The sequence below is a fragment of the Diplotaxodon limnothrissa genome, linkage group LG7 (genome assembly GCF_057381915.1).
Source record: "Diplotaxodon limnothrissa isolate DT_005_m linkage group LG7, D_limnothrissa_male_GT1.1, whole genome shotgun sequence".
NCBI lineage: Eukaryota > Metazoa > Chordata > Actinopteri > Cichliformes > Cichlidae > Diplotaxodon > Diplotaxodon limnothrissa.
The window spans coordinates 20,493,919-20,509,170 of NC_140602.1; the positions used below are offsets into that span (position 1 = coordinate 20,493,919).

Genomic DNA, 15,252 nt, shown 5'->3' on the forward strand with positions numbered 1-15,252 from the left:
AACCAGAACACCCTCCATGACTTCTCACTTTGCTGGATGAATATAAATATGGCTACTGTATGGTGAATGGTTACTAAATACTGCAGGTCTCGAAAGAATTTTTCATTTTACCTAAAAATGTAATAAAAGATTTGAAAGAATGTTTTGACCTGTTTTATAGGAATAGGAAAATTGCGCCAGATAGATGTGTGATTACATATTTGTACTCCATTTGATTTCCCCACACCAGAACCCAAAGAGTTACACTTTACTTCATGTCATCAAAGGCATTTCTATAACTGACAAACAATGTAAGCATTCATAGAGCATTCACTTGTCACTCTCCAAACACCGTCTTCTGACAGCGTGGTGCAGCTTGGATCCTGGATGGATTTGTCTGGCTGCCCTTCTGCCCAGCTGGTAAAGGTCAGAGGTCGGTTTATCATATCAGCTCCAAAGTTTCCCTCTGCTCTTCTATTGCTGACATTAATCCAGACTGTTTTAGGACTGTTTTCAAACACTTCAGTGAGTAAGCTATTCTCTTTATCACTCTGGGGCAAAGCCAGCTCTAATCCTCGCTGGGAGCAGAACTCAACAGCTTGGAGGAAAGAGCCTCTTTCCTTGTTGGACACAAAATATTTTCCATCAACTCTTCGGGCAAAATCGTAGTTTATAACTGAAAAAGAAAGCAGCATAGAAAGAGAAATTGGAATGAACTACTTTTATTTTAAAGAAACCAGCAGAAAAAAGGCTTCGTCTAGTCATTACACACCATGTATCCTTCCATTTAGCTTTATTGCTCAAAGTTCAAATTATTATGTTAAATAATAATCTGAAAGATAATTGAAATTTTAAAAGCAAACAAGGAAACCCCCCAGAGTTATTAATGATGGAGTTACTGTAAAACCTATGTCCTGTTGCTGCTGATGACACTTACCCAGCTCTAACTTGGTTATTGTTTCCTTTAGGGCTCTAATGGTTTGAAGGTCCTGGTCTATGTAACCAAAGAGCTCTAGATCAAACAGATAAAATTATCAGTGTTGTAGTCATTTGGGACCAACATTTCTTTGTGTATGTTTAAAATTGCAAACTGTTATTAAATAAAAGCTAGTTTTTCTCTTTTGAGCGTCAAATCTCTAATCATGCACGGCGTCAACACGTTAGCACGGTTAGCTCATTAGCGCGGTTAGCTCGTTAACGCGTTAGCGCCATCAGTCTGCGCTAACTCACTAACGGAGATTTGCCAAGTTAATGCGGTTATGGCGTGAACTCCATTTTAATTAGATTAACGCTGACAGCACTAGTAATTACGGAGCCCTGCAGGGGACATGGGAGAAAAAAAAATTAAGACGGACTTTTGCGAGATCTCGCAAAACAAACTCAGGATCTCGCAAAAGTTGAATTCCAACAATGGCGGCAGCTACTTAGTTGTAATATTACTCTTTCTGGGTCACAAAATACACTTTTAAGATATTTTGAGGCGTGAATGTAGTTGTGTAAACGTCAGATACCTGCTCGGTTTACAAGACATCACATATTTGCAAAAGTGCTCCGACGTTTTTGGAGATGTGACACCCACTAGCTCGAAGCTAACGGGAGGTCGAGACCTACTACAGCCGGGAGGAACACCGCTTTCCCGGCACATCGTGCCTCGACCTCCCGGTCGGCTTCGAGCTGGCGGCCTCCGAAGAATGCGGCTGAAACTTTTGCGAGATCTCGCAATACTTTTGCGAGATCCCGAGTTTGTTTTGCGAGATCTTGCAAAAGTCCGTCTTAATTTTTTTTTCTCCCGTGTCCCCTGCGGGGCTCCGTAAGTAATCAATTAAAATTATAGCTAAGATGCATTTTTTCAAATACCACATTTCTGTGTCTTTCACATTCCAAAACACATTACACTAAATATCGTTCTAAACCAAGGATCAGGTACCCCAGCATAAACAGAGTAATATAGTGTATGCAGTGAAGTGCCAAGAGGACTGCTGTGAGTAGTGACACTATATAAAACAACAATTTGATATTAATAAACCCTACTGATTAAAATGGTAAAAGTAATTTGTATAAATTACATTTAAAATTCTGCATCAAATTTAACAGAGGTTGTTTTTACTTTTGCTCCTGTCAGTCCATTCAATCGTCAGAGTCAGCTCCTATCACTGCCATTGATATGCCTAGTACAAGTCCTACTACACTCATGCTTGCCTCAATAGATTTTTATTTGGCATAGTCCTTGATTTTAGTACTTGTGTTGGTTTCACCTCAAGTCCAACACCCAGAGACTCTATACTCAAGCGGAAGCAAGGAAATCAAGGACTAGTGAGAACCACTGTCCAGGAGAAGACAACAAAGATCCATGAGTACATCAAAAACATGGCCACAACCAATTATGTGCTTAGTGAATATCTCAGGCAGAAGAGCAGCAAGAAGAGGAAAAATAATGGGAGTACAGCCCCCTGTACGGCATTTACGACAGATAGATACAACGAGTGGTTGGACTGAAAGAAAGAAAGTTACAATGGTTAAGGACACTGAATGCATCTATGGGAATGTTTCATAGCAAAGAAAGTAGTTGGTGCTGCCCTTGTGTGCAAAAATGAAAAATAAAACTTAGTAACTAATGAAACTAATAAAAATTGATCTTCACCTGTTCTGCAGTCAGAATCTTTTCCAGATTGTCCAGGAAGTCCAGGTGTTCCAACAGATCCACGGTTTCCAGGTAGTCCAGGAGGTCCATGTGGTCCATTAACTCCAGTATCTCCTTTAAAGCAGGTATGGAAGTATCATACCATATGTTCAGATATTCACTCACAGCCCAAAGAGGAAAAATTCTCTCACAACGTTAGGAAACTGGTTATACAGAGCTAAAAAGCAGTTAAATACCTTATTATTAATTAATCACTACTCAAATGGGAATTTTAGCTTCACGTCAGCACCAAAAAAAGACCATATTTAATGCACTTAACCATATATCTAAGTATAAAGTGTATATAGAAGTATAAATATATTGAGCCTCCACTATCTGATGTCATAAAATGCTCATTCAGTGTCACTGCCATTCATACTTTGTAGCATAAGCCTCTGTTGATACATCATGAAAACTTATTTGGCTATACAAAAGAATTGTAACAAGCTTTAGATAAACTATAAATAGTATCTGGTCAGTAGTCTTGTGGTTTGTAGGATTATTGCTCACCTTTTTGACCTACTGGTCCTGGTACTCCAGGTGGACCAGCTGGTCCAGGAAGTCCACTGTCTCCTTTGGGACCACGAGGACCTGGATTCTGACTGTACCCAATTGGAGCCACCAGGAAAAGGATACAAAATTGGAGCCATGCCATCATTGTTTAAATGCAGAGCTTAAAGATAAACAAGAAGGTGTTAAAGGTTTTCAAAGTTATTCAGAGATGTTAATTTGTTAAATGGTATTAACATTAAAATATAATAAAAACTCACCAGTATACAAGCAGTTATCCACTGGGCTGCTTTGTGTGCTGCTTTCAAACAAATACAGCTCAGAACTCAAAGTCAAAAATATATGAGCCACTCGTTGAAGAGGAAATAAAAACCAGGTGAGTATTTGATTGGAAACAAGGCAGAAAAGAGACAAAAAAAACTATGAGGCCCAAAGCCTTCCTCTTTGTAACAAAAAAGGTCTGAGAAAGACTAAAGTGTGTATAGACAAACGTCCATTCAAGCAACATCATTTGATAACACTTTATAATAATTACACACTATAAAGGATTAACTAGGTGTTAGTAAGTGCTTTATTTATCACTTATAAAGTATTGCTCCTCCTTATTATGTAATTTATAAAGTTATATTCAGCTCCAAAGTGTCTTGTAATTTGTTTATTTAAGCTGACTTTACATGTGTGAAAGAACAACATCACTCTTACTATTTTGACTAATTCAGGAGCATTTTGGACCTGAACCTGAGTGGGTGCTGAGTTATCTTACTAAAGCTCGGTAACAGACTACAGACCTGAGGAAAGTTGAACTTTAGGAATCAACTAAAGTAATTAAAAACATCCCAGAGACATTTTCCTGCTTATTGGCTTAATATAATGGGCATTTTGTTTATAGTGTTTACAACTGTTCGTGAGGCTCTGTGAAACAGTTACTTTTGTGATAATCTCATTCATATTTTATTTTAAATGAAGAAGCTTCAGTATTTTAAAGGTAAGATATCCTGTAGCTCCAACTTCTCTTTCTGTCTTAAACCCCTCTTACCATCTTAGACGCTGTTCCAACTTACGTTGCAATCTTCTGCAAATCTCTGGGGGTTGACATTTACACCTGGCAATAAATATTGGTATGTTTTGTATCTCTTTTTGATTTGTCTGTCATTTTTCTGTTGTCAAGATAACCAAGACTTTGTGAGCTACTTGATTTTCATTAATAAATGCTTTATAAGGTAAACATAATAATCAATTTAGATGAAGTCACACAAAATGGTTAAATGACTACCAGTAATTGCCTGAATTAACTATGAATTTAAAAAAAATAAGTACATAAAATAATAATCAAATAAGTTTTTATAAAATTCTCTATTAATAAATTCACAAAAAATGAGCTCATACCTTAATCTTAATAGTGCATGTGAACTTAATAGTATACATGTAAATACTTTGATCACAGTTATATATTATATATGCATGATACATGAACCTATTAATCAAGAATAAACATTTATATCAGTTTTTTAGAAAGGAGGAGTAATGCTTTATAATGTTTTATGAATGATGACTGAAACACTTACTAATACCTTACTAATGCTTAATAGTGTGTCTTTATTATAAATTATATATTTTAATAATGTATATACTCTTATGGTTTTCTGCACTGATGGCTTTGATAGGATTGAATCACTAAGATTCATACCTCTCCGACCTTTTACATCTTTACGTTCCATCCCGTGCTCTCCGATCTCAGGACTCTGGCCTTCTAAAGGTTCCTAGAGCCAGAAAAAAGACAATTGGAGAGCGTGCTTTTTCTTTTCGTGCCCCGTTTCTGTGGAACACCCTCCCTCAAGATGTTAGGCAGGCATGCTCCGTGGAGGTTTTTAAAACTAAGCTGAAGACACATTTGTTCACCTTATCTTACAAGTCTTAATTCTATGGCTTTTAGTTTTTAAATTCTTACTGTTTTTAACTTGTATTGTGTCTTTTACGTGTATTGCTATGTATCGCTTTTTATTATTATTATTATTTTTTTATCTCTTTAGTTTTAAACAGTTGTACAGCACTTTGTTTGAAAGCGCTTTATAAATAAAGTTATTATTATTATTATTATTATTATTAAGATTGTGCACTTTCAGATGACAGATGATCAAAATGTTTCTTTTTTCAATTAAGCTATTAAACTATTGCTACTGCCTCAGATTCTATCCATCCATCCATCCATTCGCTTCCGCTTATCCTTTTCAGGGTCGCGGGGGGCGCTGGAGCCTATCCCAGCTGTCATAGGGCGAGAGGCAGGGTCCACCCTGGACAGGTCGCCAGTCTGTCGCAGGGCCAACACACAGGGACAGACAACCATTCACACTCACATTCACTTGCACATTCACACCTAGTGACAATTTGGATTATCCAATTAACCTATCCCCACAAGCCTCAGATTCTATTCAGTTACAATTCATTTGTTGTTTTTTATCAATTCATTGTGCATGTTTTCAGATGTGATCAAATTTTAAAGCGAAACAATGAATAGACATTACTTTTTTGAAACCAGGTCATTTATATTTCTTTGAAATGTATCATGTTGGAATGGTGAGCAGTGGAGCCATAAAGTTGTGCACCGTCCAGACCTCTAGCCACCTTCCTGTCTCTGGCCTGGAAAGATAGAAACATACACGTATCCACTTTTTTTTCTTTTTCTTTTAGCATGTCCTGTTTGGTTCAAGAAAAAAGCAATACAATAAACACAACACCATTGCAATAACCTATAACGTGTAATGATAATGGATTGGATTTATATAGCGCTTTTCAAGGCACCCAAAGCGCTTTAAAATGCCACTATTCATTCACTCTCACATTCACTGACTGACAGAAGCGAGGCTGCCATATCGCGCCATCGGCCCCTCGGGCCAACACCAGTTGGAATTAGGGCTGGGCAAAACGATTATTATCCTAATCGATGAATCTAGCGATTAATTTTTCGATGCATCGATTAATCTAACGATTCATTTTTCAATCCGATTCGATTTCGATTCGATTCGATTAACGATTTTTCCCCCATTATTTGACTTGTATAGCAATTTCACATTTATTAATTTATGTATATAAATGAAAAACACAAATTTATTCATTTGAAGACCTTTTAATAAAAAATAATAATAATTGCAAAATAAAGTTGTAGAGGTCGTACAATCAATACAATAGAGATAGCATTTAACAAGAAATGAAATGTGCAAACATATATAAAATTAAGGAAAAGTTAACAAAACATTTCAAATAAATAGCAACAATGGTGTCTTTAAACAAACAAAATGTAACATTCACTTTGCTTTCTGCCAAAAAGTGCTCTTCATTCACAAAACAAAATCCACAATAACATTGTACTACAATCTTCTGTTTTTAACAAAAAATTAAATGTTTTGCAAAACAAATATAACAAAGGAAATCATAGCAAAAAATTAATAATATACAAACAGCAGCAATGGCGTCTTTGAACAAATAATGAAATGACAAGTTACCCCTAAGTAGGACTCTGTGACCAGACTTGTCCAAGCATCAGTGGTAAGGGAGATTTTGGATGTGGCTTTTTTTAGTTCATTCCTTAGTTTCTCCACTGAAGTTTCATACTTTCTCTCCATCATGCTTGTAAAATGACGCCTAGACGGCAGAGTGTAACCTGGTTGGAAAGTGGTCAGCATTTCTTTGAATCCCTCACCCACAGCAAGTGGTCTCTTGTCTTTTAAAATCATAGCTAAGACGCTCTCAGTAAGTACAGCCACCTCCTGGGGGGGGTGCATGGTGTACTTCTTCTCTGACAGTAGTCCTCCAGACTTTTCTGTTTATTCCTGAAATCATAAATCACACACAGCACACAGATGAATTCGAATAATTACAAAATACTTATATGGAAAGCATAATATCAAAATAATTTGATAAGGATCTGGTTGAGCTAGATAGATACACACACACACACACACACACACACACACACACACACACACTGTTATGCCATGTGCTTTCATAGCATAACAGTAAGAGGTTAATAATAATCCCCAATGTTGAACATATGATATGCAGTAATCATGATGGCTGGAAAAGATAATGTTTAAACAGCCATAGCTGATGGCACCTTTACTGGTGCACTGCTTTCTAGTCATTAGATGGCATAACTTTGACCTATAAGATCAAGCTGGAGAAGCATAATGTATAAAAACAGCGTTCAAATAGGATGAAACACATTAAATTTGACAAATCAAGAGTTCATTGTCATTTTGCTTTTGCAAGCACTTTAACAATGTTGTAACAGTGTCCACGACGGCTACGTTTAGCAGGTGGTGCATTATCCTTGTTAACATTTCTCCTGCGGCCAATTCGCTGTCTCACATTTTTGTCTTTCGCCGATTCTGATAATCAGCCTGCGTGCATTCCGACTCATTTTGCCAGCATGGGCCACAAAAAAAAAAACAATAACAACAGCAGCTGCTATATGTTACTGCTCAGCAGCTTAAATGAGTTTTGCATTTACGGAGGTTGGGTGCTTATCTCTGTGTCTATGAGTGAGTGTACGTCTACGTGGGGGGGCGGTCTGCATGAATTAACGGGTAAAAACTAGCGTTAGTGAAAAAGTTGAAAACTTACGGTGGTTTGTCCTTTGCAGAAGCTGCTCCTGGATGCCGTCGTTTGAGGTGCTGGTGCATAGCCGTCGTGCTTTTATGATAGGCCATTTCCACCTCACAAAGCCGGCAAACGACTGAATCACTTCCTTTTCTGTTAAAATATCCCCATACTGTAGAACTGCGTGTTCGGGTGGAGTGATTTAAGTTGACTGCAACTACCTCACTCATGATTCCGCTACTCGCTGCCGCCATGTCTTTTTTTGAAAGTGACGACGCATCGACGCAGATTTTTTTACGTCGACGTATTTTTTGCATCGACGTAATCGATTACGTCGACGCGTTGTCCCAGCCCTAGTTGGAATGTTGTTGCGCAGCACACAAGACTGACAGCACACAATGTGTTTTGAGGAAGCAGCCAAGAAAGATATAGCTTGTGTCTGTGAGCACCCATGTGTACACCTGTGTGGATGAGCACGCTTGTATTCAAAAGGTTTCACCATCGAGGATGTGGGGGTCCATAGCCCCGTCTCCCAGAGCATGAAGCAGGCATAGAGGAGACCCAGGCCCCAGACATCCAGAGGTCCGCAAAGCGCGAGAGCCCAAGGAGGACCATGAGAGGGGCAGCTTCCTGTCGGAGAGCAGCAGGTGTCAGCACGGCCCCTCCTGAGAGCCCTCAATGTCTACATGCATTTCAAATTGAGAGGTGGGCGCCGGCACCAGAGGTGAGGTTGAATACACAGACCGTCCTCTGGACGCCGTATAGCGTGTCCGTGGAAACTCAAAACATCAGATGTCAATCAAAATCCTCTCATAGTCCCCTGAAAATAAGATTCTTGTGTGTTTTCTTTAAATTGTGTGGCTTATATGTACGGTCTCAGTGAAGCTACTTTTTTGCACTGTCCATAACACTCTCTTACACTCAGCCACTTTAATGTCATCTGACAATTTCTGTGTTCCTTTCGCTACAGTTAGTTACGCATATTTTCTGGAAATATTAACAAACAACACACTTAAATTGTTGTTTTAAGAACAACAATGCTTCAGATTTATAAAGCCCTTAAGAGAATGATAGTCAGTGAGGTGAGGGACTTGCATGGGTCGCCATTCAAAGACTGGACTCAAAATGAGTTTCTGCCATAGAACCCTCCAACGCATAGTGAGAGCTGCAGAGAGGATCATTGGTGTCTCTCTCCCCTCCCTCCAGGACATTTACAGCACCCGTCTCACTAAAAAAGCCCTTTGCATAGCGGCTGATCCCACGCACCCAATGCAAAGCTTCTTCAAGCTGCTGCCGTCAGGGAGGAGACTGCGGAGTCTCCAGGCCAGGACCAGCAGACTGAAGGACAGCTTCATCCATCAGGCTGTCAGGAAGCTAAACTCCCTCCCGATTCTGCCCCCCTCTCCCCTCTTCTCCACCACGGTCTCACTGAACTCTGTCACACACACACACACACTCACTCTCTGACGCACTCACTGGCCTGCTCCAGTCACTTTGTGGAGCATTGGACTGCTTAAGCATTGGACCTCATAAGACTTTGTTGTTACACTATCTCTTACCGTACACTACTAAATCCCCATTTGCACTATTTGCCTATTTTGCACCACTATGCCTTCTTACTTGAATATTGTATATTGTATATTGCATAGCTTTTTTTTGTTATACGTAAAATTGTATTGTATTTATTTAAATTTTTACTTTTTAATTATTTTTATTTGCATTTTTCTAATCACTAGGGTTTGAGAGTAACGCAATTTCTATTCTGTGTATGTCCTGCACATGTGGCAGAATTGACAAATAAAGTTGACTTGACTTGACTTGACTTGACTAGGTAAAGAACTCCTTTCAGGGAACCTCACCTACATTTCTTTTTTGCTATTAGAAGCAGTTTAAAACACAGAAAAAAGAAAACAAACAGGTGTAATTGTGAAACTAAAAAAGTTGTTAAACAAAACTGCAGATCTTGTGATTTCCCTGAGCTCTACAAACTAAAAAATCTGTTAAAATTTCAAACAATGAGCAACATAATTTCCATCCAGGGAATTATTTGATCGGTTTATCAGTGTAGCTCTAAAAATGGCAACATATTACCCACAATATGCCTTATTGCAGCAGCGATACAAAGAGCAGAGACTGAGGTTAGAGCTTATCGCTCTAACAAAAACAATATCGCAAGCTAAAGGAAAAGTGGAAATTTATAGATTTTTAGTAACACTGAAGTGTTTTACTTTTTTTCCACTTGACTGTTTTTTGTAAATTGTCTTTTAGCTTCTAGTTAGCTTCTTGTTGCAGGAATTGCCGTCTTGTGTGTGACTGGGTGCAGTAAGGAGTGTATGTGATGTGTGTGTGAGCATGCGCGTGAAGGAAACGCGGGGAGCGAAAGAGGGAAAAGAGAGAGAGAGTGTGTCATGGGTAGAGAGGGCGACCGGGAGCAGCGTTCTAACGGGCTACAGGCTATGCAGTGTGTTTTCGAAGTGTGCAGTACTGTTATTAAAGCCTCATCTCTTCAGTACTCTCCGGTGCCTCGGCTGATTTCTGTCTGCCTCACTACTCCACAAAAGTGAAGGGAGTTAACCCCGAAGGAGGACAAACTTCGGCCCTGGAGGAAGCATCTCCCCTCGCGTCTCCCGACCACGGTCAGGGGACTGACGGCGAGGAATGGTTAACACTGGCGACCACGAAGGGACCCTCTCACGTTGTCAAAGGAGTGGTGAGCACTGAGAAAAACCGACAGGCTAAAGCGGCTAATGATAAAGCCGAGTGACCGTAATTACAAGTGTATTAGCCCGTAGCTAAGCTAACTCGCGATGGCCGCTGCTCGCCATTCTCGTGAAAAGTACGGACTTGAGACCAATTACTCCAACCCGTTCATAGCGCTGACCAGTGTCTCCGAGGGTGCCGCGAGCATTAGGGAAGCTAACAGAGACAGAGCTGTGACTAAATGTGAACATATGAACCCATTCCTGTGTGCCGAAAGTTGTGCTAACACACACGCTAATGGAGAGGGTGTATTCGCGCCGCCCGATGGTCCTGCCCGGCCGCAGTTTTCCTGCACGAATCCCTTCGTTGATGCTGAATGCCGCAGCTACGGCCGTGAGAGAAACACAGGCAGCAGCATGAACTATTATCCAGCTCCTACTCCCCAAATGAAAATCCACTATCCAGATTCAAACCCATTTTCCCCCGCTCACGTGGACAGTTTTGTACACAGCACACCGGCTCAGTTTAACGCAATGTTAAATACACCCATGCAATGTATGCCTTCCAGTTGCCTTAATGAAGCCATAAGCTATGGGGAAATCACTGCACAGCATAAACCCCGCTCGAAACCAGGCAAGACCCGCTGTGTGCCCCGTCAGCCCCCATCTGACAGTGAAGAGGACGGTGACACTAGAGAGAGAGTCCCCACTCTACGTCCGGGCCAATATGACGGCACCACACCGTGGAAGGAATTTCTGCACAGGTTTGAGAGCTGCGCTGAAGCCAACTATTGGTCAGAAAAAACAATGACAACTCAGCTTAAATTCTGCCTAGTTGGAGCAGCAGGGGCCATTATCCACAGAAATCCCCGCTCATCCAAATGGGATTACCGCCGCCTGGTGGACGAACTGGAAACTGCATATGGCCCTTCTTCTGACCATGCAGCTGCTGTTGCTGTAGAACTGAGGCAGCGAGTGCGTAAACCTGGTGAGGCCCTGCATGTTTTCAGAGATGACATTTATGGGAAAGTGGCTGTTGCATATGGTAATAGAGCAGAGATTGAACAAGACTCTATAGCTGTTGAAGTTTTCACCAATGGGCTGGGTGATGCAGAAATAGTACAGAAGTTGCTAGAGAGGCACCCAGCCACACTCGCCTGTGCATACGAAATAGCCCACCGACACGAAACCACTAAAAGGGCTGCATCTTATGTAACCAGTGCCATGCAGCAAGGAGCCCGTAACGCAGCTGAACGCCGGCCCCGAGCTGCCGTCGTCAGAGAAAAAGACAAAGATGAGACTGTTGCTGAGCATGCACCTGCAGCTAGCCCCTCACCGAATCATTTTGCCCCACACACACCCTCGACAACACCGAACAATCACAGAAACTTTAAAAGGAGTGGGGTTCGCTGCCATAACTGTCAAGGTTGGGGCCATGTCCAAAAGCAGTGCCCTTCCCCTCACAAAACCACCAAGGCCTTAACACTGAACAGTAGCCCTTGGGACAGCCCAAAACCCACTGTACTCCACCTTAAGTGCCAAAGCCAAGAAATGAGTATCCCCATGCGCCTCTACGAAATGGAGGTATGTGCTGTTTTGGACAGTGGAGCCCGGAGGAGCGTGCTGCCGCTGCCCTACTACAACTCCATCCACCCAGACGTGAGACCACCACTACAGCCCTCAGTTGTTGAGACCTTGCTTGGTGTGGGACCTGGGGACGTGCCGGTGCTAGGTGAAGCCCAGATACCTGTCAATATCAACAATCGACAGGTGGATGTTGATTTCTTGGTGGCAGATATAGCAGGAAATGAGGTGCTGCTTGGGCATCCCTTCCTCACTCAAGCTGAAGCACGTCTTGATTTCGGCAAACGCCGCATCATCCTTTTCGGTGAAGAGGTGCTCTACTACCAAACCAAAGCCAGTACAAAGTCACACGCAGTGAGAATAGCTAGAACTGTGGTGGTGGAACCGGGGCAAGAGTATATGGTGAAAGGCAATGTGCATCCTGGTGCAGCAGCTCGAGGTGACATGATGCTTAGTCTCACCAAAGGTTTTGTTGAGAAGCACAAAGTACTTATCGCCAGAGTCCTAGTCAACGCACAGCCTTCTAAAGCTGTCCCACTTCGCCTTTTTTAACCTTGGCAATAAAGCAGTAACAATTAAGGCGGGATCCATTGCCGGGCTCCTCCAGCCAGCTGAGGCCGTGGAACCCTCCATGGTCTCCCCAGCTGCAGACTCTCTGACCAGCCCTCCTGTGGTTCCTCTGCACCTGCAGGAGCTCTATGCCCAGAGCTCCACAGACCTCAATGACTATGAACAGCTCCAACTGAAACGCTTGCTTTGCACTTATGGACATGTGTTTTCTACAGGGCCTGCTGACCTGGGCCGAACCAGCCTTGTGCAGCATGACATCATAACCCGTCCTGGTGCCCCAGTCAAACAAAATCCACAAAGAATGGCAGGGGAAAAGCAGCAAAATGCTGATCAGCAGATCTACGACAGTCTACAGAGCGGTCTCGCCCAACGCAGCTGCAGCAGCTGGGCCTCGCCCATCGTTATGGTGCGTAAGAAAGATGGGACATACCGTCTCTGCATTGACTACAGGGCTCTCAACGACCGCACCATAACAGACGCCTACCCGCTGCCCCGCATCCAGGACACGCTGGACACACTCTCAACTGCCAGATGGTTCAGCACATTAGACCTCGCATCAGGCTACTGGCAGGTTGAGCTGACGCCTAGAGCACGCAGGGCCGCTGCTTTTTGCACTAGGACAGGCCTCTTTGAGTGGAACGTCATGCCATTTGGACTATGCAATGTCCCGGCAACGTTCCAGCGGCTGATGGACCGCGTCCTGGCTGGCATGCAGTGGGAGACCTGCCTGGTCTACTTGGACGACATCATCGTGCTGGCTAAGGACGTGTCGGGGATGCTGCAACGGCTTGGCCAGGTATTCTATAGACTTCAACAAGCTAACTTGAAACTGAAACCTGCCAAATGCTGCCTCTTTCGCCGCGAAGTTGCTTATCTTGGCCATGTGGTATCCGAGCATGGTGTGGCTACCGACCCCAGCAAAGTTCAAAAAGTTCAGATGTGGCCCACACCTACGTCCATCCAGGAGGTCAGACGCTTCATCAGCCTGGCCTCATATTACCGCCGGTTTGTGAAAGATTTTGCCTCTATAGCCGAACCCCTGCACAACCTGACCAAGAAGAATGCACATTTTCAGTGGCATGCTGAGCACCAAGCAGCTTTCGACAAGCTGAAGTGTCGACTCACCTCTGCCCCTGTTCTTGGCTATCCACTTGACCATGGAGAAATGACACTAGACACTGATGCCAGCGACACTGGCATCGGCGCGGTGCTGTCACAGATGCAACAGGGCGTGGAACGTGTGCTGGCATATGGCAGTCGTAAGCTATCAAGAACTGAACAAAACTACTGCACCACACGACGTGAACTACTAGCCGTCGTGGATTTCACGTCCCATTTTCGCCAGTACCTCCTTGGACGGCCTTTCAAAGTGCGCACAGACCACAGCAGTCTACGGTGGCTAACAAAAATGAAAGAGCCAGAGGGACAGTTAGCTCGATGGCTCGAGAAGCTTGCCGAGTACAACTTTGAGATCATCCACCGTCCAGGTCGAGTGCACACCAATGCTGATAGCCTCTCCAGAAGACCCTGTCGCCAGTCCTGTCCATGCAGAGTGCAGGACCCCCCCAAGCATCTCGGGGGGACCAGTCATCAGGCAGGTCAATGCGAGTTGGACTCTGACACCAGCTCCCTGTTGCTGAGTCCGGTGAGGGTGGAGGGACAACCGGCTACTACAGCGGTGTGTCTAGTGGGAGTAAGTCACGACACCACCACACCAGAAACAAAGACTTTAGACCAAACTGCTCTTACAAAGTCAGACATTTTATGTCAAAACACTCCTACCAACACAGACATCTCAGAACAGACAATTCACACCAGAACATGTCCACTAATACACACACTGTAAAGCTGACTGAGAAAGTATATGTGGCTAAAACCCTTGATACTGCTTCTCTGTTTCATGGCTGGACCATGGGGGAGCTGAGCCAAGCCCAGGACGCTGATGCAGACATTGCACCCATACGCGCCTGGATGGAGGCCAGCAGTGAGCGCCCCCCATGGACTATTGTTTCACCATGCAGCCCAGCCACTAAGACATACTGGGCTCAATGGAAACGGCTCTACTTCAGAGATGGAGTTCTGGTCCGTCGCTTCTACTGCCTTGACGAGACCCAGTTCTATCCCCAAATCGTACTGCCACGCAAGCTACAACCAGAAGTGATGGGCCAGATGCACGAAGGGCCAGTGGGTGGACATTTTGGTGTTGAGAGGACTGTGGCCAGACTACGAACCAGATTCTATTGGTATCACATGAGGGAAGACGTCGCTCTTTGGTGCCGTACTTGTACCAGCTGTGCATCCAGGGCCCGACCCCAGAAGACACCGCAAGCTCCGATGGGAACTGTCCGGGTAGGAGCCCCAATGGAGCGCGTTGCGCTGGACATTATGGGACCACTGAATGAGACGGAGCGCAGAAACCGATATGTGCTTGTGATACAAGACTACTTTACAAAGTGGACTGAAGCCTTTCCTATCCCAGATGAACGGGCTGCAACCGTTGCCGAGGTCGTTGCATCTGAGTGGGTGTGCTGCTACGGGATACCTCAAGCACTGCACAGTGACCAGGGACGCAATTTTGAATCTGATGTGTTCCAGGGGGTGTGCAGTTTGTTTGGCATAGATAAGACTCATACA

The 15,252-nt window shown here is 43.4% G+C and overlaps 1 protein-coding gene across 1 annotated transcript; it reads right to left on the reverse strand.

Annotated features, from left to right (window-relative positions):
- Window positions 1-272: 272 nt before the first annotated feature.
- LOC146628218 (phospholipase A2 inhibitor subunit B-like) lies at window positions 273-3,317 on the reverse strand. Its single transcript, XM_085357656.1, has 4 exons — window positions 3,170-3,317; window positions 2,621-2,734; window positions 917-991; window positions 273-655 (listed from the first exon to the last, which is right to left on the reverse strand). The coding sequence occupies exons 1-4, from the start codon at window positions 3,315-3,317 to the stop codon at window positions 273-275; spliced, it is 720 nt and encodes a 239-aa protein (XP_085213782.1).
- Window positions 3,318-15,252: the final 11,935 nt, after the last annotated feature.

Excerpts from the sequence above, each read along its gene's own strand:
- LOC146628218 (XM_085357656.1), bottom strand. The coding sequence starts at position 3,317 with ATGATGGCATGGCTCCAATTTTGTATCCTTTTCCTGGTGGCTCCAATT. Across the intron at positions 2,735-3,169 it reads AGGACCAGTAGGTCAAAAAG|GAGATACTGGAGTTAATGGA; the intron begins GTGAGCAATAAT and ends CCTGCTTTAAAG. Across the intron at positions 656-916 it reads AATAACCAAGTTAGAGCTGG|TTATAAACTACGATTTTGCC; the intron begins GTAAGTGTCATC and ends TTTCTTTTTCAG.